The 22,410-nt window shown below is 37.6% G+C and overlaps 1 protein-coding gene across 2 annotated transcripts in view; it reads left to right on the top strand.

Annotated features, from left to right (window-relative positions):
* Positions 1-22,410, top strand: part of LOC105527356 (E3 ubiquitin-protein ligase TRIM36) — a 45,491-nt gene that overhangs the window by 13,282 nt on the left and 9,799 nt on the right. For both annotated transcript variants that reach the window (XM_011963653.1, XM_011963652.1), the window contains 5 exons: positions 9,118-9,443; positions 12,169-12,315; positions 15,209-15,304; positions 18,958-19,211; positions 19,442-19,566. In XM_011963653.1, the coding sequence (XP_011819043.1) occupies positions 9,118-9,443; positions 12,169-12,315; positions 15,209-15,304; positions 18,958-19,211; positions 19,442-19,566 (948 nt within the window). The remainder of the gene's footprint in view (positions 1-9,117; positions 9,444-12,168; positions 12,316-15,208; positions 15,305-18,957; positions 19,212-19,441; positions 19,567-22,410) is intronic.

Raw genomic sequence — 22,410 nt, 5'->3', positions numbered from 1 at the left:
GCACTCACTAGTGAGATGACCCCAGTACCTCAGTTGAAAATGCAGAAATCACCAGTCTTCTGTGTTGCTCGCGCTGGGAGTTGGAGACTGGAGCTGTTCTTATTCGGCCATCTTGCTCTGCCTCTCCCAGAAGAAGCTAGAATCGTTTTTTCAATGTTATCTTCTAGAATTTTTATAGTTTCAGGTCTTAGATTTAAGTCTTTAATCCATCTTGAGTTGATTTTTGTATGAGGTGAGAGATGAGGATCCAGTTTCATTCTTCTACATGTGGCTAGCCAATTATCCCAGCACCATTTGTTGAAAAGGATGTCCTTTCCCCACTTTTATGTTTTACTTTGCTTTGTTGAAGATCAGTTGGCTGTAAGTATTTCGGCTTATTTCTGGGTTCTCTATTCTGTTCCATTGGTCTATGTGCCTATTTTTATACCAGTACCATACTGTTTTGATGACTATGGCCTTAAAGTATAATTTGAAATTAGGTGATGTGATACCTTCAGATTTGTTCTTTCTGCTTATTAGTTTTGCTTTGGCTATGCAGGCTCTTTTTTGGTTCCATATAAATTTTAGAATTTTTTTTTTAAGTCTGTGATGAATGATGGTGGTATTTTGATGGGGATTGCATTGGATTTGTAGATTGCTCATGGCAGTGTGGTCATTTTCACAATATTTGATTCTACCCATCCATGAGCATGGGATGTGTTTCCATTTTTTTGTGTCTTCCATGATTTCTTTCAGCAGCATTTTGTAGTTTTCCTTGTAGAGGTCCTTCACTTCCTTGGTTGAGTATATTCCTGTTTTTTGTTTTGTTTTGTTTTGTACTTTAGCTTTTTTTTTTTTTTTTGCAGCTATTGTGAAAGGGGTTGAGGTCTTGATTTGATTCTCAACTTGATCACTGTTGTTGTATAGAAGAGCTACTGATTTGTGTACATTAATGTATCCTGAAACTTTGCTGAATTTTTTTATCTGTTTTAGGAGCCTTCTGGAGGAGTCTTTAGGGTGTTTGAGGCAAACAGTCATATCATCAGCAAACAGTGATAGTTTGACTTCCTCTTTACCGATTTGGTTGCCCTTCATTTCTTTTTCTTGTCTGATTGCTCTGGCTAGGACTTCCAGTACTATGTTGAAGAAGAGTGGTGAGAGTGGGCATCCTTGTCTTGTTCCAGTTATCAGAGGGAATGCTTTCAACTCTTCCCCATTCAGTATTATGTTGGCTGTGGGTTTGCCATAGATGGGTTTTATTATATTGAGTTATGTTCCTTGTATGCTGATTTTGCTGAGAGTCTTAATCATAAAGGAATGCTAGATTTTGTCAAATGCCTTTTTTACATCTATTGAGATGATCATATGATTTTTATTTTTAATTCTGTTTATGTGGTGTATCACATTTATTGACTTGCATATGTTAAACCATCCCTGCATCCTGGTATGAAACCCACTTGATCATGGTGGATTATCTTTTTGATATGTTGTTGGATTTAGTTAGCTAGTGTTTTGTTAAGGATTTAACTTCTATGTTCATCAGGGATATTGGTCTGTAGTTTATTTTTATTTTTGTTTTTGAGACCGAATTTCTCTCTTTGTTGCCCAGGTTGGAGTGCAGTGGTGCGATCTCAGCTCACCGCAACCTCTGCCTCCCCAGTTCAAGCAATTCTCTTGTCTCAGTCTCCTGAGTAGCTGAGATTACAGGTCCCTGCCACCATACCCAGCTAATTATTTTTGTAAGCAGTGTTTTGCTCTTGATGCCCAGGCTGAAGTGCAGTGGTGTGATCTTGGCTCACCGCAGCTTCTGCCTCCTGGGTTCAAGTGATTCTCCTGCCTCAGCCTCCAGAGTAGCTGGGATTACAGGCATGTGCCACCACACCTGGCTAATTTTTTTGTTTTTTTAGTAGAGACGAGGTTTCTTCCGTGTTGGTCAGGCTGGTTTCAAACTCCTGACCTCAGGTGATCTGCCTGCCTCAGCCTTCCAAAGTGCTGGCATTACAATCGTGAGCCACCATGCCTAGCCTGGTCTGTAGTTTTCTTTTGATATGTCCTTTCCTGGTTTTGGTATTAGGGTGATACTGGCTTCATAGAATGAGTTAGGGAGGGTTCCCTCTTTCTCTATCTCCTGAAATAGTGTCAATAGGATTAGTACCAATTGTTCTTTAAATATCTGGTCGAATTCTGCTGTGAATCTGTCTGATCCTGGACCTTTTTTGTTGGTAATTTTTAAATTACTGTTTCAATCTTGGTGCTTGTTACTGGTCTGTTCAGGGTCTCTAATTCTTCCTGAATAAGCTAAGGAGGTTGTATCTTTCCAATAATTTATCTGTGTCTTTTAGGTTTTCTAGTTTATGCATATAAAGGTTGTCATAGCTGCCTTGAATGATCTTTTGTATTTCTGTGGTGTCAGTTGTAATATCTCCTGATTCATTCCTTATTGAGCTTATTTGGATTTTCTTCTTTTCTTGGTTAATTTTTCTAATGATATATCAATTTCATTTATCTTCGAAGAACCAGCTTTTTGTTTGATTTATCTTTTGTGGTTTTTTGTTTGTTTGTTTCAATTTCATTTAGTTCTGCTCTGATCTTGGTTATTTCCTTTCTTCTGCTGGGTTTGGGTTTGGTTTGTTGTTTTTCTGGTTCCTAGAGGTGTGTCCTTAGATTGTCTCTTGGTGCTCTTTCAGACTTTTTGATAATAGGTGTTTAGGGCTGAGAGCTTTCCTTTTAGCACTGCCTTTGCCGTGTCCCAGAGGTTTTGATAGGTTGTGTCACTATCGTCATGCAGTTTGAAGAATATTTAAATTTCATCTTGATTTCATTTTTTTTTTTTTTTTGACCCAGTGCTCATTCAGGAGCAGGTTATTTAATTTCCATGTATTTGCATGGTTTTGAAGGTTCCCTGTGGAGTTGATTTTCAGTTTTATTCCACTGTGGTCTGAGAGAGTGCTTGATATAATTTCAATATTTTTAAATTTATTGAGGCTCATTTTGTAGCCTATCATACAGTCTGTCTTGGAGAAAGTTCCATGTGCTGTTGAATAGAATGTATATTCTGTAGTTGTTGGATGGAATGTTGTGCATATAACTGTTAGGTCCATTTGTTCCAAGGAATAGTTTAAATCCATTGTTTCTGGCCAGGTATGGTGGTTCACGCATGTAATCCTGGCACTTTAGGAGGCCAAGGTGGGAGGATCACCTGAGGTCAGGAGTTCGAGACCAGCCTGGACAATATGGTGAAACCCTGTCTCTACTAAAAGTACAAAAATTAGCCAGGCCTGGTGTCACGCACCTGTAATACCAGCTACTCAGGAGGCTGAGGCAGGAGAATCTCTTGAACCTGAGAGGTGGAGACTGCAGTGAGCTGAGATTGTGCCACTGCACTCCAGCCTGGGTAACAGAGCATGACTCCATCTCAAAGGAAAAAAAAAAATCATTGTTTCTTTGTTGTCTTTCTGTCTTGATGACCTGTCTAGGACTGTCAGTGGTGTATTGACACCTCCCACTATTACTGTGTTGCTGTCTATCTCATTTCTTAGATCTGTTAGTAATTGTTTTATAAATGTGGAAGCCCCTGTGTTAGGTGTATATATGTTTAGGATTGTGATGTTTTCCTGTTGGACAAGGCCTTTTATCATTATATAATGTCCTTCTTTGTCTTTTTAAACTGGTTTGCTTTAAAGTTTGTTTTGTCTGGTATAAGAATAGCTACTCCTGCTGGCTTTTGGTGTCCATTCACATGAAATGTCGTTTTCCACCCCTTTACCTTAAGTTTTTGTGAGTCCTTATGTGTTAGGTGAGTCTCTTGAAAGCAGCAGATGGTTGGTGAATTCTTACTTATTCTGCAATTCTTTATCTTTTTTTAAGTGGAGCATTTAGGCCATTTACATTCAGTTGGTATTGAGATACAAGGTACCATTCCATTCATTGTGCTATTTTTTGCCTGTATACCTTGTTTTCTTTGTTTTTTTAAATCTTATTTTTGTTTTATAGGTCCTGTGTGATTTATGCTTTAAAGAGGTTCTGTTTTGATGTGTTTCCAGGATCTGTTTCAAGATTTAGAGTTTCTTTTAGCAGTTCTTTTAGAGAAAGCTTGGTAATGGCAAATTCTCTCAGCATTTGTTTGTCTGAAAAAGACTCTTAGCTTTCCTTCATAAATGAACCTTAGTTTCGCTGCATATAAAATTCTTGGCAGATATTTTTTTTTTTTTAGGAGGCTGAAGATAGGGTCCCAATCCCTTCTAGCTTGTAGGGTTTCTGCTCAGAAATATGCTGTTAATCTGATAGGTTTTCCCTATGGTTACCTGGTACGTTTGTCTCACAGCTCTTAAGATTCTTTCCTTCGTCTTAACTGATAACCTGATGACAGTGTTCCTAAGCAATGATCTTTTTGCCATGAATTTCCCAGGTGTTCTCTGTGCTTTTTGTATTTGGCTGTCTAGGTCTCTAGCAAGGCTGGGGAAGTTTTCCTCGATGATTCTCCCAAATACGTTTTCCAAATTTTGGATTTCTCTTCTTCCTCAGGAGCGCTGATTATTCTTAGGGTGGGTCCTTTAACGTAATCCCAGGCTTCTTGGAAGCTTTGTTCATATTTTCTTATTATTTCTTCTTTGTCTTTGTTGGACTGGGTTAGTTCGAAGACTTTGTCTTCGAGCTCTGAATTTCTTTCTTATACTTGTTCAATTCTGTTACTAAGACTTTCCAGAGCATTTTGCATTTCTATCAATGTGTCCATTGTTTCCTGAAGTTTTCATTGTTTTTTATGTATGCTATCTATTTCCTTGAACATTTCTTCCTTCACTTCTTGTATCATTTTTTGGATTTCCTTACATTGGGCTTTGCCTTTCTCTGGTGTCTCCTCAATTAGCTTAATAACTAACCTCCTGGATTCTTTTTCAGGTAAATGAGAGATTTCTTCTTGGTTGGAGTCCCTTGCTGCTGGTGAGCTAGCATGATTTTTGCTGGTGTTAACCTTGTTTTGTCACATTACCAGAGTTGATTTCCTGGTTCCTTCTCATTTGGGTAGGCTGTGTCGGAGGAGAGGTTAGGGCTCAGGGTTGCTGTTCAGTTCCTTTTGTCCCACGGGTTGTTTTTGATGTGGTACTCTACCGCGTTTCCTATGGATGTGCCTTCCTGGGAGCCGAGTTGTAGTGATTGTTCTCTCTTCTGGATCTACCCACCCAGTAAGCATACCAGGCTCTGCGCCAGTACTGGGTGTTGTGTGCCCAGAGTCCTGTGATGTGAACCATCTTTGGGTCTTTCAGCCATGGGTACCACCAGCACCTGTTCTGATGGAGGGGGCAGGCAGTGAAATGGACTCTTTGAAGCTTCTTAGCTTTGGTGGTTTCATGCACTATTTTTGTGCGGGTTGGCCTCCTGCCAGGAGGTGGCACTTTCCAAAGGGCATCAACTGTGGTGGTAGGAGGAGGAACAAGCGGTGGGCAGGGCCCTAGAACTCCCAAGATTATGTGCCCTTTGTCTTCAGTTACCAGGGTAGGTAGGGAAAGACCATTGGGTGGGGGCAGGGCTAGGCATGTCTGAGTTCAGACTCTCCTTGAGCAGCTCTTGCTGCAGCTGCTGCGGGGATTGGCGTTGAGCTTTCCAGGTCAATGGGGTTATGTTCCTAGGAGGATTATGGCCACCTCTGCTGTGTCATGCAGGTTGTCAGCGAAGTGGGGGAAAGCCGGCAGTCACAGGCATCACCCAGCTCCCACACAATCTGAAGGGCCAGTCTCACTTCCACTGTGCTGTTTCCAGGCAGTGAGTGAGCAGGACTGAGAACTTGCCCTAGTCTACCCACCTCCCAGCTGCAAAAGCAAGTACGATTTTCCTTCTCCTGCCTGTGGAGTCTGCACACTGGATTTACACGCTCCCCCAAGTTCTGGCCAGAAGGCTTCCCCATCAGTTCAAATTGTATCAAACTTCAGCTGGAGATTTCCTTCTACCTGTGGCCTTTTCCCAGAGCCTCTGGCTGTTCTCCAGAAGGACCCCTGCCTGTGAGGCCTGACAAAAACGACCTGATGGGGGCCCAGTGAGCTTCCAGGGGTTTTCCTGCTGCTTCCTCTACCCTTGTATTTCACTCAGCTCTCTAAATTGACTCAGCTCCAGGTAAGGTCAAAATCTTCTCCCGTTATCCAGGCCTTCAGTTTCCCCAGTGGAGGTGTGTTTGCGGGCAGATAATCTCCCTTTCCCACTTCCACAGTTTGGGCCCTTGCAGTATTTAGGGTGTCTCCCAGGTCCTGTAGGAGCAATCTGCTTCCTTCAGGGGGTCTGTGGGTCCTCTCAGCTTTCCTAATTTATTCTGGAGCAAAATTTCACAATGCTAGCCTCCACATGCTGCTCTGTCAGAGCTGCAATCTAGTCCTTCCTCTAGTGATAGTCCTTCAATCTAGTTTGCAATGATCCCTCTATTTTTCTTTTTCATTGTCTAATGCAATTGAGCAATACTATGCAATATAACTTTCTATTATAATGGAAGTGTTCAACCCTGTATCATATGATATGGTAGCCATTAGCTACATGTGTCTCTTGAGAATTTTAAATATGGCTATGGTAACCGAATAAGTGAATATTAAATTTTTTTAAATTTTAATTAAATTTTAAAAGTCACGTGTGGCTAATGGCTACTGTATCAGATAGCACAGCCATGGAAAGTAGAAAGTTGACTCTTCCATTTTGTTCTTAGTTCCATTGCCTTGATTTTTTTCATTAGGTTTACTTCCCAGAATATCCTAAGATTCTCGTTTTCTTTATTGCTCTGAACATCTACTGTTTGTTTTTATGAAAACAGTGAAAGAAGTATAAGACAGATGAAATAAAAGTTCTTCAGCATTTGTAAGAAATATTTGAGAGCTTTCAAGATCTGTTGAGAAAGATAGCCAAGATATCTATTTGAATGAGTTGTGAAAAATTACGTCTTAATTATGTGTGATTTAAGAAGTTTAGTGTTTCACACTTTTTTTACTGTAAAAATACATTAGCAGAGGTATACAGAAAAGGGATGAAACTTTTTTGTTTTTGTTTTTGTTTTTCAAATTTCTGAGGACCCAAGTCTGGGTGTCACCAGCATACATGTTAAAGCTTGATTTTGTTGTCATTATTTACTTTTCATTATCCCATTACTTTAATTGGTCATAATCCTCATAAAACCAAAAATAACTCATTTTTTAACATTTTTGATATTAGTTTTCTATTTATCTAAATTTTCATCACCTAGTTCATGTATGGAAACCTGCAATTAAATATGAATTTCCATTTTTTTAAACTTGACCACTGCACCATACCATTTCCAGAATTGTTTGGCTTGTTTTTTTTCCTAAATGAAATTTTCATTGGCATGTGATTTCAAAGTAGCTTTGCTGCTTATTTCATTATATGCCTGCTGTGGTGTGAAAGATTTTGGATTGTATTGCATGTTTTTAGAATTATTATCTGAATATATTTTAGGATTTTCAAATTTTTATTGGGCAGCTTTTTTGTATGCATTAATGTTTAAAGATGTAAAAGTTAAAATATCTTTAAATGAAGATACTAAAATATTCTGCATGTTTGTTGTATAAGTAGATTTTGGGGCCCAGTGCCATATAGCATGCTATAACATCACTTCCAATAAGTAATATTGTGGGCTGATTGCTAAATTTTACCTGAACTGATATCATGTTAGACATCTTTTAAGACATTCTTTTGAGTGATGACAGTTACATGGTATACCAAATTCAGCCATTCATTTTTGATATTGGATAGATGGTAGTATGAAAGAATGTAGGTTAAGAAGAATGTAGGTTAAGAAGTTTGTGTTTATCTTAAGGGAGTTATTTTGTGGGCAAGTAAGACTACATACTCTTAAGAACAGATTTACAGCTGGGCGCGGTGGCTCACGCCTGTAATCCCAGCACTTTGGGCAGCTGAGGTGGGTGAATCACAAGGTCAGGGGTTCAGGACCAGCCTTGCCAGATGGTGAAACACCATCTCTACTAAAAATATAAAAATTAGCCAGGCGTGGTGGTGGGCGCCTGTAATCCCAGCTACTCGGGAGGCTGAGGCAGAGAATTGCTTGAACCCAGGAGGCGGAGGTTGCAGTGAGCTGAGATCACACTCCAGGCTGGGCAACAGAGTGAGACTCCATCTAAAAAAAAAAAAAAAAAAAGAACAGATTTACAAATGGGGTAATATGGTATGCATGCACCTGTGGTAAATGGACAGCCCTGGAGTCCTGTGAACCAGTGAGTAAGGACTGTTATACATTGGTTTCTTGATTTATTAAAATTGGGATAATAATACTAAAAAGTGTGATGTTTAAGGTCATTCATTGTTTTGTATATGTTGTAAAATTATTGGCAATATTTTTGGGGTAACTTTTGGCTTACTGAATTAATCTTAATGATTCTTTGTTTCAGGTCATAAGAAGATATTAAATGGTTGGTCCCTCTTAAAAATCACTGCATTATAGGTCTATGAATGCATTTTTCACTCTTCTGTAGATTGCACTCGGTTAACTAATGATCTTCCCTACTGAGTTTTTCCAGATAAAACAATACTACAGTGGGAAACCCTGTATTGTAGTGTTTTTAAAAATTCTGTGGTCACGTCACATACTCTTTTGAAAATCTGATAAAAGCTGTGGGGTTTTACCAGAAAATATGCGTATGTATATAGATGAAAGATTTCTAATAGTTCATGGATCTGCCTAGCGCCTCTTCATAGGCCTTGTGCTAGGGACCCCTGCTCTTTTATGTATCGACTCATTTCCTGTCAGTCAGCAAAGACTGTTCATTTAAATGCCTTTGGATATAGTGTATAAAAGTAACTATAAATGCTAATTATATAATTTTAAAAGATCTTGACCCCATGTAGTATTGTATTATATGTTTTATCTTTATGATTTAGTATGGGCTTGATGTGGGTTTTCTATAGAAGATTGTCCTTTTTGATTTGATAACTAATAACTTGGGCTTGTCTTTTGTATACTAAGGAAAAAGTTTTAAAAACATTTTCACAGTACAAATTTCATGTGGAGCCACTTCAGATACTGTTTTTGTGATATATTTGTAGATATGTCTCTAAGACATGACTCCTCTTTCCTTCATTCTAATCATTTTCCTACAGCTGTAACTAAACAAAGACTTACTAATTACACAGGCTGGAAGCGCAATTCATTGACCCCGAGGACAACTATTTTTCCTTGCCCTGGCTGTGAGCATGATGTGGATCTTGGAGAACGAGGAATCAATGGTCTGTTTCGAAACTTCACTTTGGAGACTATTGTGGAAAGATACCGGCAGGCAGCTAGGGCAGCCACAGCCATTATGTGTGACCTTTGTAAACCACCACCTCAAGAATCCACAAAAAGCTGCATGGACTGTAGTGCAAGTTACTGCAATGAATGCTTCAAAATTCATCATCCTTGGGGTACAATAAAAGCTCAACATGAGTATGTTGGTCCAACTACTAACTTTAGACCCAAGGTAAGTGAAGTTTTTATTAGAGTGTTATTTTAACTTAATGTTGTGAAACTTTTATGTAACTTAATGTTATGAAATAAATTATTGAGTCTAGAACTTGACAGAAAGGAAATAACTTTTAAAGCAGGTATGAGAACTTAAGGCCTAGTTGGCTGGAGTTACTATGGGGCTAAACATCCCCACCAATAGAGGGCAATATTGTGGTTTATTCTATTATAATCCAGTGTGATATACTACAATAAATGAATGTTTGTAATGATAACTCTGATTAAAGGTTATCTCAGATATACTCTTTTTTTTTTTTTTTTTTGTTGAGACGGAGTCTCGCTCTGTCGCCCAGGCTGGAGTGCAGTGGCCAGATCTCAGCTCACTGCAAGCTCCGCCTCCCGGGTTTACGCCATTCTCCTGTCTCAACCTCCCAAGTAGCTGGAACTACAGGCGCCTGCCACCTCGCCCAGCTAGTTTTTTGTATTTTTTAGTAGAGACGGGATTTCACTGTATTAGCCAGGATGGTCTCGATCTCCTGACCTCGTGATCCTCCCGTCTCGGCCTCCCAGAGTGCTGGGATTACAGGCTTGAGCCACCGCGCCCGGCCAGATATATTCTTCAAGATTGAAATGGTTAAAGTTAAAAAGCTTTTTTGTGCTTTAGTGTGATAAATCCATAATTGCTTAAAAGGTTTGACTGCGAAACATATTTTTGTTTTTAGTTAGCTAGAATTGTACAATGAATAAAAGTAATTACAGCCTATTATTTTGTAGCTTGTAGCTTGTGATATAATGGTTATATGTTATCTAAGGTAGAATTTGCATTTCTTAAACGTTCGGAGTAATTTCTTTAATATTGCTCAAAAGAAGTTTATGTATTGTTTGCCCTGCTGTGTGCCTGGAAATAAACTGATCTTTTGATATCTTCACTTCTTTCTGATTTATATTGATTTTTAAAACCTGTGGTTGAGTTTTTCCAAGTTCTTATTCCTTATAACGTAGTAACCTGTGTATGAAAATCTATTTGCATTCTAAAGTGTAAAAAATTTGTAATAAAAAATGGGAAAAACTCAAAAGTTTTTTTGAAACTATGAGCTATTTCTTAAATAGTGAAGGATTGGTAGATTAAGGCAAAAACAATCTGTGCCATCACATTTTGAATGACCTTTCTCAAACTGTGTCAATCTGACAGTAGATTCATCAGATAGCTTTTAATCCTCTATTATGTTTCTCATTTTAAATGCTCAAGGCCATCAATTTTTAAAAATGTGTAACTTCAACCTGATGTTTTAATGTTTCTTTTAAATGATTAAATTGATTTCTACCGTGAAATAACCTTTGATTAAATGACTTTTATTAAGCTTGGGTCTTTGTGAATTAAAGATTTAAGGAAATTTTGAGTATAACCTTACAGTTTCTATTTACAAATATAATAAAAGATTGATAAGACCAAAAGAAATACAGATAGGTTATACTGAGAAACATTTCATTTGTCAAGTAGTTAGTGCTACTCAATATAGTAAAATTCTAAAACGGTGTCCAAAATGGTGTTCCTTATTGCTATGGAATAGCCTGTAACGTTGAATTCTTTTGATCATTTCTTGCAGATAAACTTTGTATTTTATTTTAAATGTAATGGCTTTGGGGATGTGGAAGCTTGGACATGCTGAAAAACTTGAAACATTTTCCAATTGTTTTTCTCCTGAGGCTATATATTGGTATTAGGACTTTCTATATTGTACTTTTTGTTTGTTCCTTTTAAATGTAAGTTACAAAATTAGCTGGGCATGGTGGCACATGCCTGTAATCCCAGCTACTTGGGAAGTTGAGGCAGAAAAATTGCTTGAACCCAGGAGGTGAAGGTTGCAGTGAGCAGAGGTTGCAGTGAGCCAAGATTGCACCATTGCACTACAGCCTGGGCGACAGAGCGAGACTCCGTCTCATAAATTAAATAAATAAATAAATAAATAAATGTATGTCTATAAGTTATCAGACAAGTTACAGTTGCTTAAAATGTAATCTATTGGAATCTTTAAAAACTTTTGATTTTATTAACATACTAAAAGGAATTTCCCCTTTCTTTAAAATGAGAACAGTTATTTTACATAAAATTTCATATGTTATTTATCACATAGCTTTTAGTCCTCTACGATAATAGTTTACAGAGTGAAAAGGTAGACAAATCAGAAAAACAGTTCCAAATCTGGTCAGTGCATTTGTAATTAATTTGTAAAAGGAAACACATCTAGAAGCTTATAAAGTTTTCTGAGACTCTTTTAGTAACAGATTTCTGTTACTGAGGCCATGAGTCTCATAAATTATTATGGTACTTCATTAAAAATATTGACTATGATCGTTAAGAATTGCCTCATCAGTGTGGTCAGATGGCCTTTCTAACCTGGCTAAGTGTTCATTCCATTTGAATCTGATAGGAATGAAACTCGAACCTAACAAGTTTTGGAGAAGTAACATTTACATATTATGAAGAGATTGGGCACGTTCGGAGGGGTATGGCTGTAGACAACATCTACACATTAATCATTTGAACCCTCAAATTGAAAAATAGTAATTCCGGTATAGAGAATTTTCATGGGATGTATCAACCATTTTTCTTTTTACATTCATACTCACTTAAATGGCTTTGTTTAGTGATTTTGTAAAGCAAATCTTTGTATTTTGGTAGTTTGTCAGGTTACTTGAAACCTAGATCCTTAATCACACTTTTATTCTTTACGCAATAGATTTTAATGTGCCCAGAACATGAAACAGAGAGAATAAACATGTACTGTGAATTATGTCGGAGGCCAGTTTGCCATCTATGTAAGTTGGGTGGAAATCATGCCAACCACCGTGTAACCACCATGAGCAGTGCCTACAAAACCTTAAAGGTAGGACTTATTTTTGGAACAGAATTTTGATTCTTCGTAACTTTATGCCTTTAACTTTTAATTTATAAAATCATGGTGTGTTATATGGCCTTTTTTGTACTAAACTGAGTTAAAGTGTTACTTACCGATCTACTAATATTAGGTTGTTAGTATTTCTGATCAACAGTTATTTGTGGTGCTGATAAGGCCTGGCATATATTGTCACCTACATTGCATTAGCTCTGAATTCTGAGGGAAGAGAGAAGGATGAAGGACACTTCATCATGATACCCAGATGAGCCCAGTGTCTATAATAATGGATGTATACATACGATTGACATACTTTAAAGTGTTGTGGCTGTTTTAAGACACTTGATTCTTATTTCTTACCTGTAGAATTAGTATTTTGTTCATTCTGATGGCACCTTTACAATTTAAAACTGAATTACTTCCTTTCTGTTAGCTTTATTGATGATGTTTAAAACTTTCAAATTTGATAATCAACAGCAAAGCAGGCAGTGGTAGGAAACTTTTTGTTTTATTCTTTTTCCCTTTAAACAATATTTTTAAAAGAAATCATCTGTATACCTGCTACCCATTTTGTTTCCTTCCTCTCTTTAACAATACGTGTATGCATTTTTTGCCTCTATCTAATTGCATATATGCAAACTGTTTTGTGTTTTGCATTTTATATTTATGTTGTGCTCTATCTTCTCTGCGCATATGGAATACAGGTATAATTGTATAATTGTTTTTGCCTACTAATTCTCTCATCTGTTTCACTACTAGGTCAGTTTTGATTGATTTTTTTTAAAATTAGAGTTTATATTTCTCTGCTACCTTGCATGCCTGCTAATTTTTGATTGGCTGCCAGTTATTGGATATTTTTGTATTCCTGCAAATGCTGTTTTCTTTGAGTATGTGATTAAGTTACTTGGAAACGTTTGGATCTTACTTTGTGAGGCAGGACAGAACAGCTTTTGGTTCTAAGGGCTAATGTTACCTGACTATCGAAGAAAAAGCCTTTGATTACTTTTTTCAATGCCCTGTGAATTTTGAGGTTTTTTTTTTTTTTTTAATCTGACTAGTGGGGAATAGACACTCTTCCCGGCCTTGTGTAAGCTCCTGGCATTGTTTCCTCAGGGCCTGTAGGGTGATTCTTTGCCTGGGCTTGGGCAGTTTCCTCACACACAAGAGTTGATGAGGACTGCTGAATATATAAGGGGGCCTGTTTGTGTCTCTGGAGTTCTTTCTCTTTACAACAGTCTCTTCTTAGGTACGTGCTTTACAACGTAGGGCCTCCTTGGACTCAGCTGCATCTCCTCAGGGTTCTTGGTTTGCCCTCAGGAGACTCTGATATACGCTGGTGTTTGAGAACGACCCATCCAGAGGAAAGCTTCTGCCCAGTTTTGAATTCCCTGAGAAATTAGCCTCTGATTAGTGCCTAAAGCACTGGGGTCCTGATTTATCTAAAGGAGTTAGTGGTAGCCTTGTCTTTTTACATTTTAATCTTCAGTGCCTATTTTCTGTGTGGTGCATATACTTTTTGGAGACAAAACTGATCTAGTCTTTTAAAACAAACTGGCTATGTTTGAGGGGACTGTTATGATTGGAGCTGTCTCAGATAAAAGCTATTCTCAGATAAACATGTAGTTGGCTAGATACTTTGAGCATTAAAACTCAGAGAGTGGTGCTTTTAGATCATGCGTCTGAATTCTGCCCTGTATTCTTCTCTGGTCCTTACCTCTTTGAGTCAATTAACTTCTCTTTTCCTATCTTGCAGTTCTAATGTAAGCTGCTATCATAGAACTAAGCCTTACTTAAATTTAAATGGCCAAATTTGTCTCATTGCTGCCATAGTTAAAAAAGGGTACCACCACTTGCACCTAGTACTTCTGATCTCCACATGGGCCTGTTAGGGATGGTATTGTCAGAATTGCCATTTGACTTTCAGCTTGGTAGTAAGAAGTACCTCTCAGCCTGCAGAATAGTGTTTAGTTTTAATAGTGCCCCCTTCTTAAGCACCTTTTTCCTTTCAAGTCATTGGTGGTAACTGAGCCTGAAATGCTCAGATCGGCCTGTAAGGGCTACAGCTTGAAAGTCATTTTCTGGATGTTCTTGTTCTTATTTAGACTCTGAATACATTTTTCTGTTACAACTTTTTACCCCATGGTGTTTCGGGGCTTTTGTGTTTTGTTTATTGTGTATTTCAGTGTAGGTTTTCTGGGCAAGACCAGAAATCTCACCAAAACCTATGACGGTATTTCTATGGGAAAGAAAGTATACTTACTTCAAAATGTCTGCCTTACAGACAGATTATTCAGTGAGCTCTGGAAATTGCCTGTTTTTATAAAACATTTTCATTATTGTGTAATTATTTAATAGGCTGGGATGGACTGTGAATATTATTTTGGAAGGCTCTTTGTTGCTATTCCTATTACGTATAGGGGTGTGTGTGTGTGTGTGTGTGTGTGTGTGTGTGTGTGTGTGTGTGCGCGCGCGCGCACACGTGGGTGTTTGTGAGAGCAAATTGTAAAATCTGAAGACAAAACTATTTGAACTGCTGCTCTTCCATTTACTTAGAAGCCTTAGGAGCAGGAGCTCTAGGAATGACAAACATTAAAAATGTATTATTTTTATATTCAGAAGTTTTGACTGTTATTACCTTGTTCTTTTTTTCCAACTGATTCTAATATTTCATACATCCTTTGGCCCTCTGTGCCTAAGGCCATTAACTGTTTACTCTAGGTTCATAATGATAATTGCCATGGTTGATTTTATTATCTGTTTATCAGAGGCTGTAGAAAAGGATGAGTCCTGTGTAATTAAAAAAAAACAAAAAAAAACAAAAACTCTGCATGGTCTTTGTTAAACTCCCGTTTTGTCCATTTGTGTTATGAATGTGTTTCAACAGGAAAAGCTTTCAAAGGATATTGATTACCTTATTGGTAAGGAAAGCCAGGTGAAGAGTCAAATATCTGAACTAAACTTGTTAATGAAAGAAACAGAGGTAAGTGGTAAACTATCTTGCATATTTTAAATTATTGTTATTTTATCTAGACATTCACTCATTTGTTCATAAAATCCTGAGAGGATTATATGAGCTGGGAATACAAAGTTGTGTTAGATTTCACCCCTGCTTTTCTGGGGCTGTGGAAACAAGTATAAAAAATGAATTACAATGTTGTGCGGTCACTTCTGTGATAGAGCTAGTGATTAAATGATACTGGAACACAGAGGGAAAAATGACTATTTGTGTGGCAACTAACAAGATCTCAAAAGTATGTAATAATAATATAAGGGAAATGATAGGTTTTACTTATTTTTATTATATTTTTTAAAATTAATAGATCACTTTTGGAAAACGTGCTGTATGCAGATTAGACCAGGTTTATTTTAAATTTCAGGTATTCCTGAGTGTATACCCTATATATGTTCTCCAAAAGACATATATCAGAATGTTGGTGGCTGCCTTGTTTGTAATTGTCACAAAGTGGGATCTACCCGCATGCCCATTAACAGTAGAATAAAAACAGCAATAAGAATGAATGATGTGCGGCTGCACACAGCAGTGTCGATTAATCTTGCAATAATGTTGAAAGGAAGGTGCCAGATAGAAAGGAATACGTACTATGTGATTACATTTATAAAAAGTACCAAAAAAGGTGAAACTAGATGATGATGTTAAAGTTGAGGAGGGGTGGATTAGTGTCTGGAAAGGTTATATGGAGGCTTCTGGGATACTGGTAATGTTCTTTAATCTGGATTTTCTGTTGGATGCTGGTTATATTGAGTGTGTGGGTAAAGACTCATTAGTCTTTATACTTACATGTACATTTTTCCATTTGTGTATTATATTTTAATAAAAAATTGGAAAAGATAACAGCATTTTAAAAATATAGTAAAAGGGGATTGGGTTGGGTTATTTTAAAAGTCCAGATATTCTTCATTGACTTTGTTGTACACTTGTGTTTCTTCTCCATTTGAAACAAAGTTGAGCCATTACTCCTGATTTTTAGTAATTAAATATAAAAATATCCCAGCTAGTATGACTCTGTTACTTGAAGAAATTTTTTTCCAATATGGGGTGAAATTATTGAGAAATCATGTAAATTAACACCCTTACCAGTAGTGCTTTTGTTTTTAATATTATTTTCCTGATCTTTACTGATTGCATTCACCACCCTGTCAGTCGTTTTTCCATGCAGTTTGGGGTTTTCTTTTTCATATTTTTGTTGGATTAAATGACAGACTGTCTCAACACAAAGCAGATGATCACCTCAGTAGTTTGCTTCAAGTGTTGCATCTTTGATCATTTTATTAATAGCCTTGTTTGTTGGTCCTCTCGGTCCTGCTGCCCTTCACTTCTGAAATAAAGACCGAGAGTCTGTTTTGGGATTTGTCATCAATAGGTTAAAAATTGCGGAACTTAGGTGTCAAGTATTCATGTAGACACCGATTCCTTGGGATTGTGGGGACATTATTGAGTTGTTTTGTATCATTTGCCTAAGCTGTATCTGCGGGCTTATCAAGAAGAATTTTTTTTATGGTAGATAACTTGCCTCCATTCTTGACCTTTACTCAGTGATGGTGGTGATACTGTCTTTTTATCTGTAATTATACTTACCTGGAAAAAAATCTCTATAATGGTATTTCTGAGTTTAATGTTGTGATTTGTCAGTGAAATACTATCAAAATATCACTCCTTTCTGCTCCTTTTCTTTTAAAAATATGTGGCTTTCAGGGTTAGGAAACAGGAGATCTGGAAAAAATTTCCTTTCATTATATTGGTGTTGGCTGGAAGCCATTGGAAAATGCACAGTACACTTCTGCCATATATTGTCAGCTTTTAAGAATGTTCTTGGCCAGGTGCAGTGGCTCACGCCTATAATCCCAGCACTTTGGGAAGCCGAGGCAGGTGGATCACGAGGTCAGGAGTTTGAGACCAGCCTGGCCACAGGTTTCACATGGCAAAACCTGTCTCTACTAAAGATACAAAAAAATTAGCCAGGCATGGGGGCGCGCGCCTGTAATCACAGTTACTCGGGAGGCTGAGGCAGGAGAATTGCTTGAACCCGGGAGGCGGAGGTTACAGTGAGCCGAGATCACACCATTGCACTCTGGCCTGGGTGACAGGGCGAGACTCCGTCTCAAAGAAAAAGAAAAAGCCGGGTGTGGTGGCTCACACCTGTAATCCCAGCACTTTGGGAGACCGAGGCAAGCAGATCATGAGGTCAGGAGATCCAGACCATCTTGGCTAACACGGTGAAACCTCGTCTCTACTAAAAATACAAAAAATAATTAAACGGGCATGGTGGCAGGCGCCTGCAGTCCCAGCTACTCAGGAGGCTGAGGCAGGAGAATGGCGTGAACCCAGGAGGCGGAGCTTGCGGTGAGCCGAGATCGCGCCACTGCACTACAGCCTGGGCAACACGGCGAGACTCTGTCTCAAAAAAAAAAAGTGTTCTCAAAGACTTTTCTGTTGTGCTGTGAGTCTGTTGTAATAACTGCTTAGGAGTGCTTTGCCAGTCTTCTCAAATCATGAGCTCTGATTTTATAGGAATTCAGAATGTTTAACCAATACTAGGATCATTTTCTGACAGTTTGTATGAATGTTTATTTACAGTATGTGACACTGTGGTATGTACTTTATGTAAATAACCTTTTAAAATCTCTTCACAAAAACCTAAATGGTTTTTCTTATCCCCTATTTTCAGAAGAGAAAAACAGAGAAGTGAAATGATTAGCATATGGTCAAACAGCTAAGTCAGGATTTAGTTATAATTAAATTATATTAATGTGAAGAGGATACTTTTATTTTTATATCTTAGTAAAGAATGTCATATTTTAGAGTTTTGTGGCTAAAACCTTTTTTAGGCTGAGTGCGGTGGCTCACGCCTGTAATCCCAACACTTTGGGAGGCCAAGGAGGGTTGATCACAAATGAGGTCAGGAGATCAAGACCATCCTGGCTAACACTGCAAAACCCCGTCTCTACTAAAAATATGAAAATAAATTAGCCGGGCATGGTGGCACGTGCCTGTAGTCCCAGCTACTCGGGAGGCTGAGGCGGGAGAATCACTTGAACCCGGGAGGCAGAGGTTGCAGTGAGCCGAGATCGTGCCACTGCACTCCAGCTTGGGTGACAGAGAGAGACTCCATCTCAAAAAAACAAAAACAAGAACAACTTTTTAAAAAGTTGGAGTAGCGTAGAAAGGGTTAAAACATTTCTGAATTTGAAATGAATTCAAAGCTCTGGACTTGTGTTTTCCTGTTTTTGGTTAAATCAGTTCATTTCTCCTTCAAATTCCTTTATATACCACTGAAAGATTGTTCTCTTATTTAATTGACTAAATTGTCTATACTGGACTTTGGAGATGAAAAGCTTGAGGAAGTACAATATTATAAAATTACAAAGTAAATCTGAATAAAAGTTGTCATTTGTTCTTTGCTGAATGTATTTGATGTCAAAATATTGTTCTGAAAATTTCAGAGTCAGATAAAACTTTTTTTCTTTATAATATCTAGGTTGGTTTTATTGAATTTTGATAATGTCATCATGTAGATGAAATATAATTATGTAGAACTTTGTGGAAAGCCATTTGAGTTTAGCAGAAGAGGCAATGCTTTATCTTAGTGTAATGGAGATATTGTTTTTTCATAGTGTAATGGAGAGAGGGCTAAAGAAGAAGCAATTACACATTTTGAAAAGCTCTTTGAAATTCTGGAAGAGAGGAAATCATCTGTTTTGAAAGCAATTGACTCCTCCAAGAAACTAAGATTAGACAAATTTCAGACTCAAATGGAGGAGTACCAGGGACTTCTAGAGAACAATGGACTTGTGGGATATGCTCAAGAAGTGCTAAAGGAGACGGATCAGTCCTGCTTTGTACAAACAGCAAAGCAGCTCCACCTCAGGTATTCTCTTTTACTTCTAACTTTCTTGAGCAATTTTATTAAATGCTGCTGTGTATTCTCACTGTAGCTCTGAGTGGTCCATAATGCTGTGTTAATGTGAGGTACATCTTGCCTCATTCTTAACTTTAATTTTGAATGAAGTGTGAGTTTTTTTTGTTAATCATGTTGCAGATATTTAGTTTGTTTGCCTTCTTGAAGAATCATTTTTTGTATAAAATATCTGTCTGCAGAATACAGAAAGCCACAGAATCTTTGAAGAGCTTTAGACCCGCGGCTCAGACTTCTTTTGAAGACTATGTTGTTAATACCTCTAAACAAACAGAACTCCTTGGAGAATTATCTTTTTTCTCTAGTGGTAAGTCTTAATGAAGGCGAAAACCTCATTCTTTTTGTCTGAATTTATATTGTGTGGAAGAAAACACAAGTTCTCTTAAATTTAACATTATAAAACAGTATATCACTTGCCCAGGACTATCGTAGCATCCTGAAATCATATCCTATTTATGTTTTTGTAACTGTATTTTTATGCACAAAAACTATGTTTCATTAGTTTGTGTGTTTTTAAACATTGCATAAATAACATTATGTTGTATGTATTCTTTTTGTAAATTCCTTTTTAGAAAATAAACGTAAATATTTGTTAATATGTGAAATTTTGGTTTAAAGTGATATTTTAACTGTTTACAGTATTTCATAAGTAAATAAATCATTTTCCTACTAAGATGTTTTTTTCTATTTTTTTCCTCTTTTATAAAGCAATGCTGTATTGCACATCCTTGTCAGAATTTTTGGAGCAAATGTATGTGAGTTTCTCGGACAGAAGCCTAGAGATGGAATCTGCAGGCTGTTTACATTGCTGTATTAGTTTGCTGGGGCTGCAGTGACAAAAGTACCATAGACTGAGTGGCTCAAACAAATTAATTTTCTTACCTTTCTAGAGACTAGAAGTAGGAGATCAGGGTGTTGGCAGGGTTGGTTTCTTCTGAACCTCTCCTCTTGGTTGATACATGGCTGTCTTCTCCCTCTGTCTTCACATGGTCCTCCGTTTGTGTGTGTGTGTGATCTAATCTTCTCTTTTTATAAGGACACTGGTCATATTGGAGTAGGGCCCATTCTAATGACCTGATTTTAATTTGATTTCCTCTTCAAAGACCCTATCTTAAAATACAGTCACATTCTGAGGTACATACTGGGGTTTAGAACTTCAACTTGTGAATTTCCAGGGGCGAGGGGTGGGGTCTGGGGGACTGGGGAAGGATGCAGTTCAGCCCGTAACACTTACTTATGTTTCTGTTTTGCTACTCCCTAGCAGGGAGGTCTTCCTTGCCTGTTTTTCTTCTGCTTACCTCATTCCGCTCCCTAAGGTTTCTCTTCTAGTAATGGTGAACAATTACAGTCCTTAGAAAGATATGCTTATAGTGTAATTACTTTATAGGTACAGACTTGTAGATTTGTGTGTTAATAAAGGACATTTGTCTTGTTAAAAGTTTAAAACTCGGAAGGATTACTGCGACCTCTTTTTCAAATCTGTACCTGAATCTGATACTTATTTATTATGATTACCTTATTTTTTCAAAGATATTTGTCGTCACTTAAAATGCTGATTGTATTTCATACACTATACTGTGTTTCCAAAATGTGTACTTGAATAGTATATATACAAATACATTTTTGCTTACCTGTGAGTCCTAGGTCCTCCCTCCCTGTGGATCCCAAAGTGGTTGCTGGAAAGGTGAGGTTGAGGGTGGGTGATCCTGGGTTATACCATTGTACAGCAAGGAAACAGATGGATGAGAATGGGATAGTAGTCACCTAGCTTCTGGCTGATGGATCTTCCCCTCACTTTTTGCTACATGCATTTTTTTTTTTTTTTAAAGCTATCTTTCAAAAAAACAAAGAAAAAGGGTATGGGGTAGGGGGCATACTATTTGTGTTATTCTGTAACTTTTTTTTAAATTTTAAAATGTATTTTGGGTAACTTTCCAGAACTCATTATGGCTGCATAACGTGCAGTTGTGTAAACGCAGCATACGCAGACATGCTTCTACATTGGGGAATAAGGAGAGGAGAGAGACTTCTGCTTCTTACTCATGTCCTTCTCTGTGATTTGACATAAATGTGTGTGTGTAGCTTTTATAGCATATTGTTCTTAGCATATGATTCCAGCAGTTAAGCTTAGGAATTGGCTCTATAGAAAGGACTATGCATATGAACAAAGATTTAGCTTTTAATCATTTTATTTTTAGTGAAAAACCTTCCTGTTTCCAAAACTAAACAGTTAAATGTTGATATATCCATGTAGTAGTATACCATTGAGGGGGAAAATACTGGCAGGATCTATACAAAAGGGTTATAGTAAAATCTTTTAATGTGTATTTTTTAGTTTCTGATTTCCTTACAAAAATATGTATCATGATTCTATTCAGAAAAATTAATTTGCTTTGCAACTCTACAGAATAAAATATGAAAAGAAACGATATTCATTGAGAGGCCGGGCACCGGTGGCTTACACCTGTAATCCCAGTACTTTGGGAGGCCAAGGTGGGCAGATCACGAGGTCAGGAGATCGAGACCATCCTGGCTAACGTGGTGAAACCCCGTCTGTACTAAAAACTCAAAAAATTAGTATGGCGTGGTGGCACGTACCTGTAATCCAAGCTACTTGGGAGACTGAGGCAGGACAATCACTTGAACCTGGCAGGCGGAGGCTGGAGTGAGCTGAGATCATGCCACTGCACACCAGCCTGAAAAACAGAGCAAGACTCTGTCTCAAAAAAAAAAAAAAAATTCGTTGAGAATTTGATATTCTTACTAGACTTAGATTTTAAAATATTAAAATAATAGTTTGTTTAGGGAAGGACGTAGGTAAAAAAATTTCAAGTCATGGGCTGTTATTCAGTAGGTAGAAGGCGTGTGGTTAAAAAAAATTTACTTGTGGCTTTGAGTCAGTTTTTTATTGTTATTATTATTATTTCTCCTTTCGGTTACAAATATAGATATACCTTTTAAATATAAAATATATTTTAAAATTTAATATATTTAATTTGTGCTTTCTTATAGTATTATAAATTTAGAAAATTATTGGATAGTATAGAAATCAGTAAATAGCCGGGCGCGGTGGCTCACGCCTGTAATCCCAGCACTTTGGGAGGCTGAGGTGGGTGGATCACGAGGTCAGGAGATCGAGACCATCCTGGCT

Source organism: Colobus angolensis, unplaced genomic scaffold, assembly GCF_000951035.1.
Source record: "Colobus angolensis palliatus isolate OR3802 unplaced genomic scaffold, Cang.pa_1.0 Scaffold62, whole genome shotgun sequence".
NCBI classification, from domain to species: domain Eukaryota; kingdom Metazoa; phylum Chordata; class Mammalia; order Primates; family Cercopithecidae; genus Colobus; species Colobus angolensis.
The sequence above is the reverse complement of the archived record's forward strand: the minus strand, read 5'-3'. Positions and strand labels throughout refer to the sequence as shown.